At 40.5% G+C, this 21,415-nt stretch overlaps 1 protein-coding gene across 1 annotated transcript; it reads left to right on the forward strand.

Moving 5' to 3' along the window:
• The first annotated feature begins 1,767 nt into the window (after positions 1-1,767).
• Positions 1,768-19,204, forward strand: stard5 (StAR-related lipid transfer (START) domain containing 5). The gene is made up of 6 exons (XM_039795650.1): positions 1,768-2,295; positions 3,271-3,320; positions 5,544-5,676; positions 7,275-7,392; positions 16,423-16,516; positions 16,666-19,204. Exons 1-6 carry the CDS (start codon positions 2,206-2,208, stop codon positions 16,814-16,816), a joined length of 636 nt encoding a protein of 211 aa, XP_039651584.1. The 5' UTR covers positions 1,768-2,205; the 3' UTR covers positions 16,817-19,204.
• The last annotated feature ends 2,211 nt before the right edge of the window (positions 19,205-21,415 follow it).

A 21,415-nucleotide genomic window follows, 5' to 3' on the forward strand; every position in this document is an offset into this window, starting at 1 on the left:
AAATGTACAAATGTATCGCACTTCTCTGACTGGCTGGTTTGAGCAACCCCTCGACTCTGCGTTGTGTGTAGAATGACGATTGATGAGTGGGAGACTCGTTGATCTTTATGCTGCGATGGGCCCGTTTATTATCTGAATAGGAACAGAGTATGTACTGGTCAGTCATACAGTTTGCTCACAATAGCTTACGGCTCATAGTAGCTTGCGGCTTAATTTGACTCAACACGGGAAACCTCACCCGGAAAGGATTGACAGATTGATAGCTCTTACTGTAATGTCTACAAAAGAATAGAATGTTATTTTAGCACAGAGGCTAGCTAGAAAGTAGCCTGGTCCTACCAGACTCTCGTACATCTGGCCACTCTCCATTGACAAGTGTTAACTTCCTTGAAGGCGGGTACTCTGTTGAAGTTTAAAACTATTGGATCTGCCCAGAACCACTCTGGATCTGCCATAAGCAATCGCTAACATTTGGTCATGACATCCGCTTAGCATCGCTAGCGTTCGCTTTAGCCAACTCCTTCACCACTAACTCAAACTTTTCCCGAACCCCATGGGGAGGAGGGCCACAACATCATGGCCACCAACAAAACTCAGCAAAGATTGTTCTTGCTCGGGCTTTAACTTCTGGATATTCGGCAGCGTTGCCACAATGGACCGAATGGCTTCGCTCGCATCTTTCTCCGCCGCCATTACGGAATTACACCTCAAACTAGCGCACAACCTCAACGTCATCCTTCTCAGCCACTCCCTATGTTCGCTGATTGGACTGGTAAAGATTTGACCGGATAAAAACCAAGAATATACCGCAAACCCAGACGGAGTACTGAAGGAAAATGAAAATTGAGTGGAATTACGTAGGAGGGCGGAGCCACGCTAGCTAGAAAGTGCATTATGCCGCTATTTTAACATTCTGGCACGTACAACAATCCACTTGTAACTCTTATTATTGATATGTTCATAAATCACAGTGCACATATGTTCATACAATTAATATACGGACATAAATACATACACAATATTTGCACTCCGTGCTGTACTCAGCAACTCACCTTGGGCACGTCTCTCATAACTGGCAATAAATACACAACAGCTAGCTAGTGGCATTTCTACTGCAGAGAGAGGGCGCCCTTGAGCTAATAATTCTACATTGATATTAAATAACAATAATGGCAAGTGGAATGGCATAATATATAAACCCTGTTACATGAAAATTCGGTCCTGGGTTTTCACTTATTAATAATCCAAAGGAAAAAAATCACAAAAACACTTAAAGGTCATGAAAATTCATTCAGATTTAGCAATTTGATGATGAATCCACCTTAATAATTAAAAAGTATCAGAATCGGTGATACTGGCCCTGTATTTATTTGGTATCGGATCGATAACAAATTTTGCAGTATCGCACACCACTATTAAGCAGCATTTCAGAAGGAAAGAAGTGACCACTACAATTCCCAGCTTGCAATGCTGCAAACAGCGTGGACTCCAGTCGCAGGTGCGTGACATACATGATTGCAATAAAGAGTCAGGCGCCGGTGTGGCGCGTTTGCCTTCAAAATAAGATAGATGGAACATTTTCGCTTGATTACATGTTTTGCTGTGTACATACCAATAGTAAAATACGTGATTAAATCACTGAATATTGTTGAAAGTATACTGAAAACTAGTATAGCAAATGGTACATTTTCATAAACGCTTACGTTTGTAAAAAGGGGTTTTCTTTTGAAAGCTATAAACGGAAGTGCATTTTTTCTAGCTGATTTGATACCTCTGCTACCGATTCTCCTTTTATTTCAGGAAATTCATTCAAAGATTTGGGGGTTTTAACATTTTACCTGAGACGGGTGTGGGCTGTCGCGCGTCCAGAAAGGCTTTATAGTGAACAGTAATTGACAGAGTTGTCAAATACCCCAGACCCGCGAGCTAGCTGCTTGTTCGTAAACGATGTGGGCATTGCATAGGTTTCATTCATTTTGGCTAAGGCTAGCTCTGTAGCGGCGGTTGTACTTGCTAACGTTAAGTAACTTGTCGCTGCTGCATTTGCGTTACAAAACCCAGCTACATTGTGACTTTGATTAATTGAATTGAGAGATAACAATATCGCGTGTCAAACATTTAGCCACTGTAACGTCAGCTAGTCTGCAAAGTGAATTAACGCCAGGGTTAGCAAGGTAACGTAACGTTATTATTTTACTATTTATTATGGATTATGAACATAAAGCGAAGGCAGTGGGTGACTGCTTGCTAAGCTACAAGAGGGATGAGGCCGGGTGGAAAGTCTGCAAGAAATCGGTGAATATTTTCCGTCATTATCGTGTGATATGAAATTGTACGATATTTCTCCACATTGGCCCTGAGACATGCTGTACTCTGGTAACGTCAGTATTATAACGTTAGAAAACAAACGTCTACCGTTACCTTCATTGATAAATGTTAGGCTTCTTGATGTGGCCTTGCTCACCGACACGTCAACGTTAGCTTACCTGCCGGGACAAAACGGTGTTAAAGAACTTGAACGCAACTTGAGGCTCAACTATTCATTTGTATTAACCAGAATATTCAGAATTCAATCTGCCTTCGTACATGTCTTTGTCAGAACACTTTCAGCGACATGTAGCACTTAATCAAAACTGAACTAATATTCTTATTTGGCTGAACAGTTAATATTCTAAAAAGATGCTGAATACACTGCAAAAGCTGTGTCAGCCTCTGGTGCTCAATGATTGCTGATTGTCAGCTTCAGTCTATCAACTGATCTGTCACGCATGCTGCTCAAGTAAGAGTGCAGAAAAAACACAAGTTATGACTGTTGGTTGGAAATAAGTAAAAGGGTTTCCCCTACCATTATAGAGCTTAGGTGTAGCACCCAAGCCGAAATGAATGTAAAATCAACGTGAGCATCAAAACTAACTAAAAGCCCAGTGGACTTCTTTAGCAACTTTTGTCTTTTAAGCTTTTTGAGTGGTATTTATTTATCATCTGATCTACCAGTACCAGTACATACTCTAGCTTTTCCAACTTTGTAGACACAGATATAGTAATAATTATGGTCCACAAATAATGTCAAATTGCAATTTCTTTTTTGACAAAATTCACATTTTCTTTAAGAAAGGACCCCTTAAACACCCTTCGCCAAATATGTGCACCTAGTCTTCCGCAGACCTAGGGAAAACACTGAGTAGTGTGTCGGGAGTGAACAGCATTTCCCAGGGCCACTCATTACACTCAAGCAAATGTCGCTGACTGTTAATGTGTTTTCTTTGGCAGAATGACGTGGTTGTGTCTTGGCGTCCGTCGTCTGAGTTCCCTGGGAATGTGTGAGAAAGCTCAACTTTTCTTTTTTTTTTCTCAATGGATGTAATCTGTAGGTCAAATTTCAGAAGAGCACTTTGCAGTTGTGTAACGGTAAACGCAAGGATAAGGATAACAGTAAGAGCTCTGCTTGCAACTATGAGCACATAACATGCTAACTAGAACTGCAAACAATTAAGTAATTTCTCAGCGAGATATTGCTCAGGAATAATATTATGGTTAGTTTGTTGTGAGCTTATCACAGATGCTATTATTTTTATATGGGATTTAAAAAAAAAAAAAATTAGCTGTTATTAGCTGCTACCTGCAGGTACACGTATACCACTTTTCAAGATATTTAGATTAGATATGACTGAAGTGCACTTCCTTGCATTAGCCTTTCATAAAATGGCCACGCTAACAAAATAAAGTCTGAAATTACACCAGACCTTGGATCTTTTCTGCTTTGTTGGTGTGAATAGCGATGACATCATGCTATAGGTTGAACACAGGTTGTGTATGAAAGTCACTTTGCTTAGCAATTATAAAAAAATAAAATCAAAATAACAAAGGGAGAAAGACTGTACTTAGGGCTACTATTCAAGTTTTGAATTTTGTGCAGCTTTTCAGTCATGGAAAAGTGCTAGAATTAGGTTTTGTATACAGATTGCAGACAGGTAGTCAAATGAAAGTTACATCCCCCATGCTTGTGTATTCATGGCATCAGACGAAATCAGGATTTATAATGTAATTTTTTTTTGTAAATGTCCGATGCCTTGCACTGTACTTCAATTCATATTTAATTTATAGTGTCAAATCTTAATAGAAGTGATCTCAGGACACTTTACAGAGAGTAGCTCTAGACCAGTGTTTCTCAAATGGGGATATTGGTACCGCTAGGGGTACTTTGGAGTACTGCAGGGGGCACGTGAGATTACATTTGTTAACGCATACTTCCTACGTCAAATGTACAGGCATACGTCAAATGTCTTTTTACTGTGTTTTGTTGTTTCATAACTAGGGCTGGGCGATATGGAGAAAATCAGATATCACGATATTCTTGATATTGCGGCGATATTCTAGGGTTGACAATTGGGGCTTTAACAAAATATCTTCACACTTAGAGTTTAGATAAATAATCATCAGTAATGTGGACATAATGTCTAAGTGGGAAAAAGGCAAATAATAGAACAGCTAGAACAGTCTGGTAAGTTCAGAAAAGTACATCACTTTACTGTAATGCAGCCTTTAAAACCAGGAGAAGACAACACTTATGTCATATCGCGATATTACGATATCCAAAATCTAAGACGATAGCTAGTCTCATATCACGATATCGATATATTGCCCAGCCCTATTTGTAACTATGTATTTTTACGTGATCGTTTTGTATTTGCTATTCTGTCAACCAAACCTGGGGGGTGGGGGGCATGCACATCAGACATAAAATTATCTAAATTATACACATACCTGTGGCTACATTAGAAAATCCCAGGATTTTACCACAAGTCTCTTATAACTATACAAAGCTGGATCATGACTGATCACATCATGAAAACTTCCCTAGCAGTAGAATTAGATTTTTATTTATTTATTTTTGAAAAATTGTATAATGTTTAAGTATTATGTTTTCATTGCTTGAAACAGTGTGCAGAGTAGAAGAAATGGACTGTTTGTGTGTACAGGGGTTAAATCATTTGCCTGTCCAGTAACTTATAAATACGCCTGTAACAATTATTACATAATTGTCTAATTTCTTCTACATAATCACGGTTTCTTTGTTTTACCACAATTAATTGCTAACATTAGTTGCTATAAATAAAAGGCATATGACTGGTAATTGTTGGCTTTGTTTAGACATGCCAAATTGTAATTATATAAGTGATTATTGGTCGGACTGTTGATACAGTTAGTTAATTATGATAATAAAGAGGCATGGTTTACTTCTTAGGCTGTGTATTTATGTTATGACATTATCTTGGTCACATGACAGTGATGTATAACCAAACGATTTACCCTGGGATTCATTCAGAACTTTAATTTGTTTAAAACAAGTAATAAACAAATACATATTTTTAAATGTGACTGAAAGCGACAATTATGTCATTAATCACAATAATTTATGAGACAATTAATTGTCCGGCAAAATTTTGAATTGTTACAGCTCTTCGTATAAATGTATTTGACAGCAGGCGGGCCTTATCGATCTGCTCCCCTGACCGTGTTCTGTCATCTGACTTCCTCTGCAGTTATAAGGGCGAGGGGATTGTCAGCGGCAGCCCGGAGAAAGTGTGGGAGTGTCTGAAACCAGTACCCAGTGGGCTCAGAGTCAAGTGGGACAACAATGTCAAAAGGTTTGAGCTTTTGGAACAAATCACAGAGGTGTGTTCATTTCTTTCTCTCTTTTGATTAGCGGATGTTTTGTCCTGATCATTCTGTAGATGACGTTGACCCAGTTTTCACTCCATACAGTAGTCAACATTGCTTTTGATTTCCATCAAAGTTGTCTGGATTACTTTAAAGCTGCACCTGGTCTAACATACACATACATATACATATTTGTGGCTTCACATGGCAGCCAAACCGTTTGGAAATTGCAACTTTAAAGTGCAGTACCCAGAAATCTAGTGAGGTCATGTCAATAAAGTTCCTCGTGGTTTCAAGGATGCAAACTTTGCAGAGCAAATTCACAGTTCTGAATCCAAAATGTATCCTCTAAATTATTTGTGCAGATCCAATGAGTTTTATTTATTTTTATATTTGGTGGTGAGTGGTGGTACTGGGCAAATATGTCACACAAAATAGTAATAATGCCATACAGCTTTGCTCTGCGTGTGTGAGATGGAGCTGCTTGTTTTTATGGGGTGTGACTGACCTAGAACTGGATTACTAAGCTAACTGAGAGGAGAACTGAGTATCTACAGACGTACGCCAGCGCCTGGTGGGGAAAAAAAAAAATCCTTCAGTTTTGATGGAGAATATAGGCGATGTCACGGCGACTATAGACACCACACGTCACGGCGATGTGTCCGAGGTGCGCTCAAGTATGTGCTGATGCTGCGGAGACAGAGCCAAGAACTTGATCTTTTTTACTTTGTGCTCAGGAAACGGATATGCGGATAAGCACGTGGATCACGTATACTAAACACATGGATAGGTGCACATGGATAAAATACATGTTTTTTTCTATATCCTCATGCTAAAATCAACAGTAAGTCCCCATTTTAAAACTTAAAAAAAATCTTTGCCGGGCATCTTTGTCACTCCAATGATCAGTTTTCATCCCTGTTGTTTAACCCTCTGAGGACAAAAGACACATCGGCAAATCCAAGCGATGTTCGACAACGCTCCTACTCAAAAGCTATAGTACAAAATTTAGTTTTAGACATTTATTTACTATTTTATTCATATATTACACTACTTTTGTGAACCAAAGTCTTTCGTTAACTAATTTCAAGCACCAAAACAATTGAGTGTAGGTATGTTTTCACAAAAGATTTGAGAAATTTCAGAAAGCGAACATCAAACTTTTTTGGCTTTAGAGTCAAATTATCTCGTTATACATTGTTCTAGAACACATTTGGCCATCACTACACAGAAAGCGGAGTTTGTTCTGAACATTTAGCTATGAAACAAATTGGTATCAAGTTAAATGCAAATACCCTTAAAAGGAGAATTCAAGAAGCTATCTAAAAACACTAAAGAAAGACGGCAGGCAAAATATTTGTACAGGGTACAGTGTATATTTTGATCTAACATCACTTATCTCTTCTGGTGTTTGCTTTGCCAGTTACCATTCCCAACCTGAATTTCATAAATCAGGAAAAAAGCCACATACATTTGTTTTTAAAAGAAAATATGGCCCGGTGCAGCTTTAAATGTATACATGTAATACCAGAGGTGATATTCATTTTTGCTTTTGCTTTGTTTGGCTCTTTGTGTCTTTTAAGTACATTTCCTTGTCTCCCTCTCTTGCACAGGACATCTCTGTCTGCCGAACAGTCACGCCCTCAGCAGCTATGGGCATCATAGCTCCACGAGACTTTGTAGATGTTATTTTAGTCAAGCAATACGAGGATGGCACCATTTCATCAAATGGTGCGTAACGTCTCTTTCTTTTCTCCTCTGCTAGTGGGGTGGCTAAGTTGAAATTTTCATTACGATTTTGCATTTCGTGGTGAAACCTACCCATTTGGTACAGCTTTAGATGTATATGTTATAAGGGCCATGACAGCTACTTATCAAAATGGCCAGCAAATAACTCACTATGGCTGAATGTTGCAGATAGCAGATTTTATGATTCTTGATGATGTCACCAAGACAAACAAGCTAATCCCCCATGACAAGGTGCAAACTCCAATAGGATAAGGGCTATTATATGCAATAGCTTTTTTTTATATGTATATCTTTTTTGGGGCGGGGGGAGGTTAAAAACACGTGTATATATAGTTGTATAATACAAAAAATGGTGGCAGGGTTACGTGCAGGTTAGAGTCCGGATCGGGCCGAATTTTTCTGTCCGAGGCCGGCCCGTGTCCGACAAAGCCGTGTCTGAACCCGGCCCGAGCCCGACATGCATTAAGAAATTTGTGTCCGAGCCCGACAAAGTTAAAATCTAATTTGTTTTTCCTCATACTAATGACACATGTAGGCTACGTTTGTGGAAAGCTTTTATTAAGCAACTGTAGGAAGGCATTCGGAAATGTCAACAGATGAGCGCATCAGCACACACGGGGCAACAAGCGCACGTTAATCAGCTGTTAAAATGTTCAATGGGTTAACCTTTCCTGATCGCTTCGTTTCCGACCGTGATCAGAAAACCAGGGGAGACTCGTTACCTCCAGGGCCGACGTTAGAAAATGAATAACCACTAACTCTGCTCCGGTTGCATGATCTACAACACGCATGCTTCCTCTTTCTCTAGGCTATCTCTCTTCTGCCCACTTACCACAACACACTCACGCACGCACCTGAGCTCTCTTAAAAGGAGCCGCAGCACCATTTTACAACAAATGCCTTATCGCGCTGATGTGACCGAGCCTGACCCGACCCCGACCATAATTTCTAAATATCTGTCCGAACCCGGCCCGACTCGTCGGCCTCGGGTCGGGTATCCATGCCTTAGTGCAGGTTGCCGTGGGCAAAGTTTGACCCAAAGTTATCCAATTAAAAGAGCTATAACTAGTAAAAAAGTCATACTCCAGTATTGTTTACACTTTTTCACACTTCCCTTCATACAGTCACAGAGCTGTGCAAGCAAGTGTTGCCACAGCACCTAAGCAACCCTTGCATGCTACAAGCTGATAGCAGGCTTTTGATGGTCCAGTGAGGTGCATACAGACCCTTGGCTGTCTTGGTCCAGCCCCAGCTAGTTGGTGAAGGTAATGCAGTAGTGCCTATCCCCACACATAGGTGTCTGCTAAGTTGACCTCCTTATGTTGTTCCAGACGGGCAATCTGTGGAATCTGTTCTGTCGTAGAGCAAGATCAAAGACCTCTCGATGCAGTGTATTGCATTCTGAGGTATCTCGTTTGGTGCCATGGGGGTCAATGTCAACTAGGCCTTCTGTGAGCTGTAGCAGAACCCTCCAGGTTGCTGTTTTTTGTGGATAACTGGACACTGCACACCCAGTGTGAGCATGGAACATTGGGAGTGCACATGCCTTCAGATCAAAGGCTCTTTGAAATATGTGCTGCAATGTATCTGAAATGTTTGCATGTTCCAAATGCTAGCCAAAGTTCAGTACCTTCTTTGAGAAACAGCGAGCACAACATCTAAATCAACACTAAATCAATATCGTGTGATGGCCGTGAGTGGTGTAACCGATCCTATCAGCCTCCTCATGGCTGCATGGAGACAGAGGACCCATCCTGGAGCAGTGGCTTGCATATAACAGCATAACCTTCTTTGGTACGAAAATGGGTCCTTTACCAATAATTGTTAATAAGCAATCAAACATATGCAACAGAAGTTGTACATGTTCGCAGAATCTGCTTCGTTAATGTTTGTACGTGCGCAAAAAGTGCGATTCAGAGACCTGTTTCGCTAGCAATGGGAGTGAATATAGAGAGAGGGAAAAGCCACTGACAGGCACAGTGTCTGACAACATTATGGAAAGGATCCCTACAGAGACCTTTCTGTTAATGGTCCTATGACATGCTGCTTTTTGGATGCTTTTATATAGGCCTTAGTGGTCCCCTAATACTGTATCCAAAGTCTCTTTCGCGAAATTCAGCCTTGGTGCAGAATTACAGCAACTAGAGTCAGTCCCACAATGAGCTTTCTTTAAGATGTGCCGTTTCTGTGTCTGTAGTAGGGATGGGCATTCGATTCAATTTTCTTAGTCGATCGTCGGGAGAATTAACGATCGACTATCGATTAATCATTAATATTTTTATATTAAAATTCATTATTTATTTAACTTTTTATAAATAAAAAAATGCAATGAAAATACAAAAATACAGCGCGTTTTTCCTCGATGAGATCTTAATTACAAGAAGAACAACTTGTGGCAGTTAAACTAGAGGATATAGATATAGATTATAGATATAGGCGCGTTGCTCTGAAGCAGCAGAACCTGCAGCTGCGAGCCGGCGTTCTTAAACAGAGACCCTCGTTTGTTCCAAAATAATAAATAAAAAGAATCATATTAAATAGTAACTTAACCAAAAACATAATACTTAGATCTGACAGGTTTTGTCAAAATGTAACTCCAAACTATCCAAGGCAAGACAAAGCCTAATAACAAAATAACCAGTAGGCTAACTTGCATACAACTTCTGTTGAGAAAGATAAGCATGTTGACATGATGTGGGGTCAGACGCGACCGCTACCTGGTGACCATCAGTCCAGTCGCTGAAAACAGCCACGTTGCCGGGATGCACAGGTACCTCCGCGCTAACTTGGCCAGCCCGGGGAACCTTATTCCGTTCTTCGTAGTGAGTTTATACCAGTCTGGTGATGGTACGTCGTGACGGAATGTAATATGCTGGTTCCAATATCCATCTCAATGAACTTTCAGATCCCTTGGGTAATTTTCTCTGCTCATTGTGCATCGCAGCTCTTCCGTGCTAACGCCGAGTTTATGCTAGGTTGAGACAGAGCAGGATGCACCAACATTAACCAGGGTCGGGTGCACTTTGTTTAGTGGTAGGCTACATCATTTGAGTCGTGGCCGTATTGTACTTATACACGGCATCTCAGTGTTTGCAGTGAACTAAGTTGTTTAAAAACAAAAAAATCTAAATGGTCCCACGCCACACTTTGCCGTGTCCTCTTAATGATAACTTTTCAAATTAAAACGGAAACTCGCAGCCAGGTAACTGAGTATGGAGTGAAATATTGCCCCCGAGTGGTAAAATGTTTAATTGCTGCCACACTGTGAAATTAATGTAATTGCTTCAAGACTCGCACTATGCAACGCAACCAGCATTAGTGTAATTGATAACAAATTGTGATCGACGAAATTCTTAATCAATTATTGATCGTTGAGTAATCATGCCCATCCCTAGTCTGTAGCTTTAAATGCTATTGAGGAGGAGAGAGAGGTGGGGCAAGGTGGAGGGTGGAGGGTGGGGGTGTGGCCTTGACCGACTGCCATGCTTTGCTCGTTTGCAAGCCATGATGTCTCTCTCTTTCTCATGGACGGGCCAAATTCTCTGGGCGGGCAAAGCAGAGAAAGGGGAGGTAACCTTTCCCCTCATGACGTCATAAAGGGAAGATTCCAGATCGGCCCATCTGAGCTTTCATTTTCTCAAAGGCAGAGCAGAATACCCAGGGCTCGGTTTACACCTATTGCCATTTCTAGCCACTGGGGGACCATAGGCAGGCTGGGGGAACTCATATTAATGTTAAAGGGGTGATAGAATGCAAAACCGATTTTACCCTGTCATAGTTGAATAACGACAGTTCGGTGGGTAAATAGGACATACATAGAAGCTCAAAATCCCATTGACACCCCTTTACTATGAAAATCTCATATTTTGAAACTGCCGCTGAAAACGGGCGAATCCCAACAAAGCTGGAAGTTGACGTCAACCTCCCAAAAACCGGAACCTTTGTCAGCCCATGGGTGTATTAAGAGAACGGACGCCTAACATTTACATAGGCTACACAACTGACCTGAGATCAGGTAGTTTTCTGAATCTAGCTAGGTCACGCAGATCTCTGTTATTCCATTACAAAATTCACTTCTGAAACTTTTTATGCGGAAATCAACCATATAAAGCTCAAATATGGGCCGCTTTCGAAAATGGATGGCTATTTGCAAATTTTCTCCGACTGTGTGTCGGAGTTTAGTGCCGCGTGTTGGTGCTACCTGGGTTGCTACATCACCGCCCTGACCGCAGTGTCAGCGAGCGGTTACGTCCGCAATCTTTTACCGCAGCCCGCAGGTTCCAGTTAATCTTATAATGGGTATGTGTGTTGAGTTATTTAAACAAACAATCGGGAAATAAACGCCTCTTGTCCGCGAAGTCTCATTGATAGAGCCGCGGTGAGATGGAGTCCATCAATGAGAGCTAGCTAGCCTCCTCCTAACTCTGACATTCACAAAAATACATTCAATTGAAATCCGAAATCGGACAAGTGTTAGCTAAGCTTTGTAAGACCTTGAGGAACCTATAATATTCATGCCGTGACGAAATTCAAACTGTAAATATACTTTAGTTATGCGAAAGTGAGCAAGCTGCGATATTTCCCCATTGTAATGAATGGGACATATAGCAAGCAGCTGCTTTCCTACAAAGACGCCTCGCGTTCATAAAAATGCCTTAAAATCAAATCGGACACAACGGTTAGCTTTATAATACATTGGGGAATGATGTTATATAAGTGGCGTGACGAAATTCAAACTGTAAATATAATTTAGTTATGACGAAAGTGTAGCTAGCTAGCTGCGGTATTTCCCCATTGTAATGAATGGGACATATAGCAGGCAGCTGCTCGTCCTACAAAGACGCCTTGCGTGCATAAAAATGCCTTAAAATCAAATCGGACACAACGGTTAGCTTTATAAGACATTGGGGAATGATGTTGTATAAGTGGCGTGACAAAATTCAAACTGTAAATATAATTTAGTTATGGCAAAAGTGTAGCTAGCTAGCTGCGGTATTTCCCCATTGTAATGATTGGGCCATATAGCAAGCAGCTGCTCCACCTACAACAAAGACGCTTTGCTATCAAAAATGCCTTAAAATCAAATCGGACACAACGGTTAGCTTTATAAGACATTGGGGAATGATGTTGTATAAGTGCGTGGACCAAATTCAAACTGTAAATATAATTTAGTTATGGCGACAGTGTAGCTAGCTAGCGCGGTATTTCCCCATTGTAATGAATGGGACATATAGCAAGCAGCTGCTTTCCTACAAAGACGCCTGCGTTCATAAAAATGCCTTTAAAATCAAACGGACACAACGGTTAGCTTTATAATACATTGGGGAATGATGTTATATAAGTGGCGTGACGAAATTCAAACTGTAAATATAATTTAGTTATGACGAAGTGTAGCTAGCTAGCTGCGGTATTTCCCCATTGTAATGAATGGGACATATAGCAAGCAGCTGCTCGGTCCTACAAAGACGCCTTTATGCGTTCATAAAAATGCCTTTTTAAATCAAATCGGACACAACGGTTAGCTTTATAAGACATTGGGCGAATGATGTTGTATAAGTGGCGGAGAAATTCAAACTGTAAATATAATTTAGTTATGGCGACAGTGTAGCTAGCTAGCTGTGGTATTTCCCCATTGTAATGAATGGGACATATAGCAAGCAGCTGCTGGTCCTACAAAGACGCCTCGCGTCCGTAAAAATGCCTTAAAATCAAATCGGACACAACGGTTAGCTTTATAAGACATTGGGGAATGATGTTATATAAGTGGCGTGACGAAATTCAATTCAATTTTATTTATAGTATCAAATCATAACATAAGTTATCTCGAGACACTTTACAGATAGAGTAGGTCTAGACCACACTCTATAATTTACAAAGCCCCAACAATTCCAACAATTCCAGTAATTCCCTCAAGAGCAAGCAGTGCGACAGTGGCGAGGAAAAACTCCCTCTTGGGAAGAAACCTCGGACAGACCCAGGCTCTTGGTAGGCGGTGTCTGACGAGCCGGTTGGGGGTGTGAGGAACAGTGGCGATAGTAGTCACATTAATAATGGAACAGTGACTGGATGTAGCGGGAAGCTGCAGGGTTCAGCAGGACGCAGCATGACATTGCAGGGCATCGCTGAGCTCAGCAGGGAGTGCAGCAGGACCACGGCGACAGCTGCAACCAGGGTCTTGGTGCCAACGTTCTCCAAGGAAATACGCTGGGGGGAAAAAAAGCATAAGGACTCCGGGGAGTAAAACTCCCCAGAAGCTAGGATTAGTAACAAGCATTTCTGGGACGGGCTGCACACAAATAGTAATAGTAATAGTAACAGTAATAGAAACAGTAATAAAAACAGTAATAGAAAGGGAGAGGAGAGAGCAGCTCAGTGTGTCAAAGGAAGGAAGTCCCCCGGCAGTCTAGGACTATAACAGCGTAACTATAACAGGTAACTAAGAGAGACAGGTCATAAGGAGAGGTAGCTTTTCGGGCTTAGAACCTCTCCCCCGCCCCCGGATCTGGCTTGGCTGGCCTGCCTCCCTCTACTTTGTTATGTATTATTAATCTAACAATTATGAAGAGAAGCAGTTGGGCCAGTTAGGTGAACACTGCAACTCCTCACTCCCTAACTATAAGCTTTATCAAATAGGAGAGTTTTAAGTTCATTCTTGAATGAGGTGACAGTTTCTGCCCCAAGCCCCAGATCGGAAGCTGGTTCCATAAGAGAGGAGCCTGATAACTGAAGGCTCTGGCTCCCATTCTACTTTTAGAGACTCTAGGTACCACCAGTAACTCTGCATTCTGGGGCGCAGTGCTCTAGTAGGACAATAGGGTATTAGGAGCTCTTCTAGATATGATGGTGCTAGACCATTTAGAGCTTTGTAGGTCAAGAGAAGGACTTTAAACTCAATCCTGGATTCAACAGGAAGCCAATGCAGAGAAGCTAATACAGGAGAAATATGATCTCTTTTCTTAGTTCTTGTGAGAACACGCTGCAGCATTCTGGATCAGCTGGAGAGTCTTAAGAGACTTATTTGAGCAACCTGACAGTAGGGAAATTACAATAGTCCAGCCTGGAAGTAACAAATGCATGGACTAGTTTTTCAGCGTCGTTTTGAGACAGGATATTCCTAATTTTGGCAATGTTACGAAGATGAAAAAAGGCTGTTCTTGAGGTTTGTTTTAGATTGGCATTAAAGGATATATCCTGATCAAAGATAACTCCTAAATTTCTAACAGTGGTGCTGGAGGCCAGGGCAACACCATCCAGAGTAGCTATATCTCTAGATAATGAAGTTCGGAGGTGTTTAGGGCCCAGCACAATAACTTCAGTTTTGTTAGGGTTTAACATCAGAAAATTATAGGTCATCCAGGATTTTATATCCTTAATGCACTCTTGAAATTTTGCTAGCTGACTGGTTTCGTCTGGTTTGATTGACAAGTATAATTGGGTGTCATCCGCATAACAGTGAAAGTTAATTGAGTGTTTTCTAATAATATTGCCTAGAGGAAGCATATATAAGGAGAATAGAATTGGTCCAAGCACTGAGCCTTGAGGAACCCCATGGCTAACTTTAGCGTACTTGGAGGATTTATCATTAACATTCACAAATTGAGATCGATCAGAGAAATAGGACCTAAACCAACTCAGAGCAATTCCTTTAATGCCAACCAAGTGTTCCAATCTCTGTAACAGGATTGAATGGTCAATTGTGTCAAATGCAGCACTAAGATCTAGTAAAACAAGAATGGAGACAAGACCTTTGTCTGCAGCAGTTAAAAGGTCGTTAGTAATTTTTACCAGTGCCGTCTCTGTGCTATGATTCTTTCTAAATCCTGATTGAAAGTCATCAAATAAACTGTTGCTATGTAGAAAATCACATAACTGATTAGCAACCACCTTCTCAAGGATCTTGGATAGAAAAACCGTAAATATATTAGTTATGTCGGCAGCTGTCCGCGGATCCCCGTAGTGCAGTATCCACAAAGGGTGACTTTGCGCTGGGTATGGAGCCCAGCAGGCTGCCGCTTTCTCGTCAGGCTGTGTGGAGCTCCTGAAGTCCGACACGTCTTACCAAATTTGCAATTAGCCATCAATTTTTGTAAAACGGCCCATATTTCAGCTTTATATAGTTGATGTCTCGCTTAAAAAAGTCTCAGAAGTGAATTTGGTAATGAAACATTGCAGTGTCTGGAATATGAGATTCTGTCGCTTCTCTAATGTATGTGTATTGGGGATTCGCTCAACCAATCAGCGCGCGTCTCTAATGTCTGCGTATGGCAAGTCGCTCAACCAATCAGCGCGCAGCTCATCTAAATATTCATGACCATACCATATTTGGAAGAAAAGCTCTTGTTACAAATAGGGCCAAAACACAGGGATGCATAAGGGCCAGTAAAATATCAACCAGGCCATTTTCAGCCCAACCAATGTTACATACCCCATTAGGAGACCATAAGGAACAGTGTAAAATACCCTATATAATCATTCTATCACCCCTTTAAAAAAACCTAAAAGTGAAATTTTCATGCCATGGGACCTTTTTTTAAAGAGTAAGATCCTTTTTGTTTAACATGAAACAACCCCATAATTGCCAAACTCATTAGACTCCATTTAAATAAACCATACTTTAAGTGTGTATAAAGCCAGCATATTTTCACATGTAAATGGGTGACTTAAGGGTTTATTTTAACCAAACCAGAGTGGTGTTTGTTGGAACAGTGGGAAAACGAACCAAGGCGGCTTTTGATCGGTTTTATTTTCTTGTTTCTGTCGACTGAATGAAGCGTGCTTTACGATGATAAATATACGGTTTGTTTTCATGGTGGGCTTGGTGATGGTGATTCATGTTAAACAGAAAGGATGCTACTCTTTACCAAAAAAGGTCTATCTCTGTAGGGATCCTTTTCATAATGTTGTCGGACACTTAATTAATGATTTGAGTGGTAAAATCACTTTTTAGTGGACGTAAATTGAAGCTTTATAATGTGGACAAACGTGCATGTGTGTTTGTGTCATGTCAAACAGCCACCAATGTGAGTCACTCGGGCTGTCCTCCCCAGTCCGGCTACGTGAGAGGATTCAACCACCCATGTGGTTGCGTCTGTGTTCCCATCGCAGGGTGAGTATGCTAACGCACACTAAACACTTAACAGTGTGTGTTTTGTAGAGGATATTCTGGCAAGAGTTCAAGTTCATCTACATCACTGTAGTACTTTTATTTTATTTTTTTATTTTTATTACATTTTCTCTTTTTCTCAATTCTTCCAGAGAGCCCAACAAAACCCAGGTGTTCAGCTTCTTCCAAACGGACCTGGGTGGCTTTCTCCCCCGCTCCGTGGTGGACTCGTTCTTCCCCTCCAGCATGGCGGAGTTCTACAGCAACCTGAGCAAGGCCGTCAAGTCCCTCAAGAGCCTTTGACACCAAGAGTTCAGAGATCTGCCTTCAAATCTGGGGCCTACTGACTGGTCAGGCCTGTTGGTTTATTCCATTTTAAACCATTCAAACTCAGCAGCAATCGGTACACTGTCACTATTAACCGCTTATCTCAAATCTCTCCAGTCCACAATTTGTTTTAAAAATTTTACTGCAGGAGGGATCCAAGTCCCAAAATAACAATGAGGGCTTGCATTTGTCAAAACCCGCATCTCAAACTCCAGTCTCTTTACATCCCCGTCTAAGGGATGAATTTATTTCCTCCAATCTGAAGAATGAAAATAGATGTAACATCTATATTTGTATATGTGCTAAAAGCACAGAAGATCTTTACTTTTTGCCACTTTGATGAGTCACTAGACATTCCCTCTTCTTATGATTGCATACTTCAGTGTGTACAGTGAACATGCATGTTGCATGGACCGTATATTTACCCTATGCTGGTGTCAGGTTGTTGGTTTAGAATACTGACTCATACCTCATATTTAGTCGTCTGTGTTGTACTTGAACTGCCATTTGCTCATCTCCAGCTCACCTGTAAGCCATGAATATCTGCCTCTTTAATCAGCTACACTGAAGCACAGGTGGGATGGCATTGGTGGCATTTTTAAACAAAGGCAGTTTTTTTTTTAAATGCCTTTTAAAATAGGATAAGTTATGTGCTGCTTTATTGAGCAGAAAAGTGTCTTCCCACACACGCGCACGCACACATTCATATATACATACATATAGTATCAATCAAAAGCTTGGACACATTCTGGGAAAGTGTGTCCAAACCTTTGATATAGATATTTACAGTAGCTTATATTGTAAAAGTGAGTACTAGAAAGGTGGTTTTCCTATCACTAAGATGAAACTGTTCCAATGCATAATAATAAGCAATGCAAGGAGTAAAGACTCAACATTTATAAGTCAAAAGTAACCTGGCAAAGCTAGAGAGCTTTACTGGAGACACTGTTAAAGTGTAAAAGATGCTAAAATGCACCGCAAGGTGCCTTTTATGTAATGTGTCTAAACACCTTAAGAGTGCAATAATGCTCTGATAGCTCGTGCACTTGGCAAAGGAAAAAAAAACAGTGGGGCGAATTCACAAAGAATGGATTGTGGCTGCTGATAGCACCATGAATTGTGCATCACTTGGGACCGCTATCTATGGCACTAACGATATTACAGCGCAAACTCAGTAAAGTTTTGCAGCTTAGTGCAATTTGCCCTATTTTGCCTCCGACTACAATTATTCATGTGGCAAAGTATACATTTTGCCTTTACGCCATTAACATAGTAGGCAGAACAATAACCGAGAGGTCCGCCGAGTTGCAGAGGCATTCCTCAAAACTTCTGACAAGGAATTTAAAGGTGACAGAGTTGGCAGCACAGTTAGGGGTGCGTTTCACCCTTTGTGGGTGCTTTTTCAGAATTACGTGGTGTTTTTTTTTGCCCAATCCTTTTGTGAATTTGCCCCAGATTGTTTATTTAAATTGTTTAAAAAAAAGAAGACTCCCCAATTTCAGATCACATTACTGCTGTAACATTGTCGATTTTTTAAGTTTTTGGTTTAGAAGGCTTTTTTATTGACAATAGTTCACGGTAGAAATGGCAAAGGCCAGTCCCAGTATATACACAAGTCCAGTTTCTCAGAAGGCCACCTCACTGTCTACACATTGTAGTCAATGATGGTTCTGTACAGGCGAGAAATGAATGGGAAATGTATTCGTGGAACTAAATGACACTATTTCCACTTTTTAATTCTTATTATAATTCTTATGTAATACCTGGACAGAAGTCCATCCACACTGACCAACGGCTTTATTTACAGTATATCATGTTGTCTTGTTATTTAACGTAAAAAAAAGTGCCAGCCCCGCGGCAGCCAACCACCACAAATAGACTCTAATTTCTGTGGTACTGTATAAAAATATAAAAGTTGCTCCTGCATTATATTTACATAGATAATATATACCAATGTAAGTTATTCCACAACTGCCAGAATCTTCTTTTAGGTATTCAGAAAGAAAATGGAAATCACTACAAATGTACTGTACTCATTTTATTCCTCATAGGCTGAGACTCACTTTGGTTGGAGAAATAAGAAAATGCTACATCTGGGTGGTTTGAAAAGACACCACAGTTCAGGGTTAACCCTTCCCTTGATTCTCTCTGTATTAAGGTTGGCGTGGACAGTTCCTTAATGATAAGTTATGGATCCCTCAGTATGAACTGAATGAATAGTAGCGAACTGTTTGTGAACCCCACTTTCTCCAGAGCCTTCATTTGTATAATATGCTATACTGTATAGGGTGACATGTTTTAACTAGTCTTTGTTTAGGAGTATCAGGATTCCTTTTTTTTTAAAGTTTGTCTCTTAACCTGCAACATGTTTTTACCTCGGTGTAGTAAGTGATCTTAATTGCATTCCACCATTTTCACGTCACGTGTGCTTGAGATGTTATTGTTTGCATGTGGATCTAAAAGCATTTTAATGTGTGTGTTTAAATGGAGCCAGCCGTGTTTTATTTGTTTGTGAAATAATCTCAATGTACATACAGGTAGCTGCTAAAATAGAAGAAAACACGATTACATAGTTGAATACAAAGTGAATGGAAACCAAACCATCAATCTCTATCAGGTGTTACCATGTGATCTGTATCTGATCACAGGGCTCTGCATTTACACTTATTAATAAGTGTTCTCAATATCTGTTCTGCCAGCATCATGATTGGATCTCATTATTCCAAAAGGTGGAATTGGAATTTAATAAAAAACACCTTACAATATGTCTCAGATTTAAAGCTGCTATAATCGATAATGTCTACAATAACAATGCATCAAATGACAATGTGAAAGGGGTTTGCTTGTTGTGATAAAACTACTGAGAATTATAATCAAATCTGCAGCTCCCTTCGGCTTTACGGAGCACTTGCACTATTTGCTCAGCCCTATATGGCAGACGGACACAGTTACTACCTGGTGATCAAAGTGAAGCATTCAGCATCTTAAGAGCTACATATTTCCCCCAGGAGTTGGTTGAGACCAAAAACAGAGCTATAAATGGAGTAAATACTGGACCTAAATTTGCCAGTAGGGTTAAAGGGTAACTACTTTTTTTTTTTTTTTTTTTTTCTTTCAACCTGGACCCTATTTTCCTATGTTTTTATGTCTAAGTAGTCTATATCCTTGACATTCCACTTCTGGGATTGCTCTGTTGCTGCTGGAAAATCTGCCGAATTTCACTTATTTCCGCCGGATATCCGTTACCTTGGGCTTCCTTTATGTTGGCATTAAACTCCGGTCAATTTAAGGAACTATGGTTAACCTTTTCTCAGATCCTTGCAGGGTAAATCCAGACAGCTAGCTAGACTACCTGTCCAATCTGAGTTTTCTGTTGCATGACTAAAACAAATTTTAAACATACACATTCCACTATAACCAGTTCCTTCCGAGCCTATTTTGCAGCAGCACTGCAGGTTTTCTCCGGTGCTTAGCACCGCCCAAGACGATTGTGATTGCTTTAAAGAAATGCCACTAAACTGAAACACTTTTTCCTCCCATCCCCGAATGCTGTGTGGAGTAGCTTTACCTTTACAAAAGTGCTTGTTTAGTGCTTGCCGCTGACAGGCTCAGATTAATATTCTAAGTGTCTGACAACATTATGGAAAGGATTTCTAAGGAGGTCGACCTTTCTGTTAAAGAGTAAGATCCTTTTTTTAAACCTAAAAACATCAGCGAAATGGCGTTCGCTAAACACCAGACTCCATGTAAATAAACAGTAATTTTAGCATCGTAAAATACACTTCATTAAAAGTCAACAGAAACAAAATAAAACTATGAATAGTGGTTTTGGGTCATCTTTCCACTTTTCCACCCATCACAACTGGTTGAAATAAACACAGTTTACCAATTTACATGTGAAAATATGTTGGCACGATACACACTAAAAGTATATATTTTTTTTTATATGGAGTCTGGTTGGTTTAGCGCTAGCGACTTCAGAGCGGTTTCTGGTTAAACAGAAAGGTCTCAGAGGTTTTAAAGCTTGACCACCTCAGAAATCCTTTCCATAATGTTGTCATACACTTAGAATATTAATCTGAGCCTATCAGTGGCAAAACAAGCACTTTTGTGAAGGTAAATACAAACCGGACGATGGACCTTTTAACTTAACATTGTAGCTTGTTGCCGACTGCGGCGATCTCGCTTAATACTAGACCAATGTCAAAGATTGTTGTTCCCATCAGTCACTTAGACACAAAAACATAGGAAAATAGGTTCCAGGTTGAAAAAAACAGTAGTTACCCTTTAAGCGATATGTTGAAAATACTCCAACTGGCCACAGTCAGCCTAGTCTGGCTCAACAGATGGACATTGCTGGTATAAAGCCCGACATCCATGGGAAATGCCCCAGAAGTCAGGCTTTCCCCCACCTCTCGCTATCTCCTCTATCAGGGCTTTGCGTCGCCCAGGTTGGTTGTGATTGGTTTAAAGAAATCATTTTTTTTCCCCCACTATCCCAGAATAGATAGGTGGAGTAGCCAGACCATAACTTCAGCGCTGTAGAGAGAGGTCTAGCAATGTGAGACGACCGAC

The sequence above is a fragment of the Perca fluviatilis genome, chromosome 3, assembly GCF_010015445.1.
Source record: "Perca fluviatilis chromosome 3, GENO_Pfluv_1.0, whole genome shotgun sequence".
NCBI classification, from domain to species: domain Eukaryota; kingdom Metazoa; phylum Chordata; class Actinopteri; order Perciformes; family Percidae; genus Perca; species Perca fluviatilis.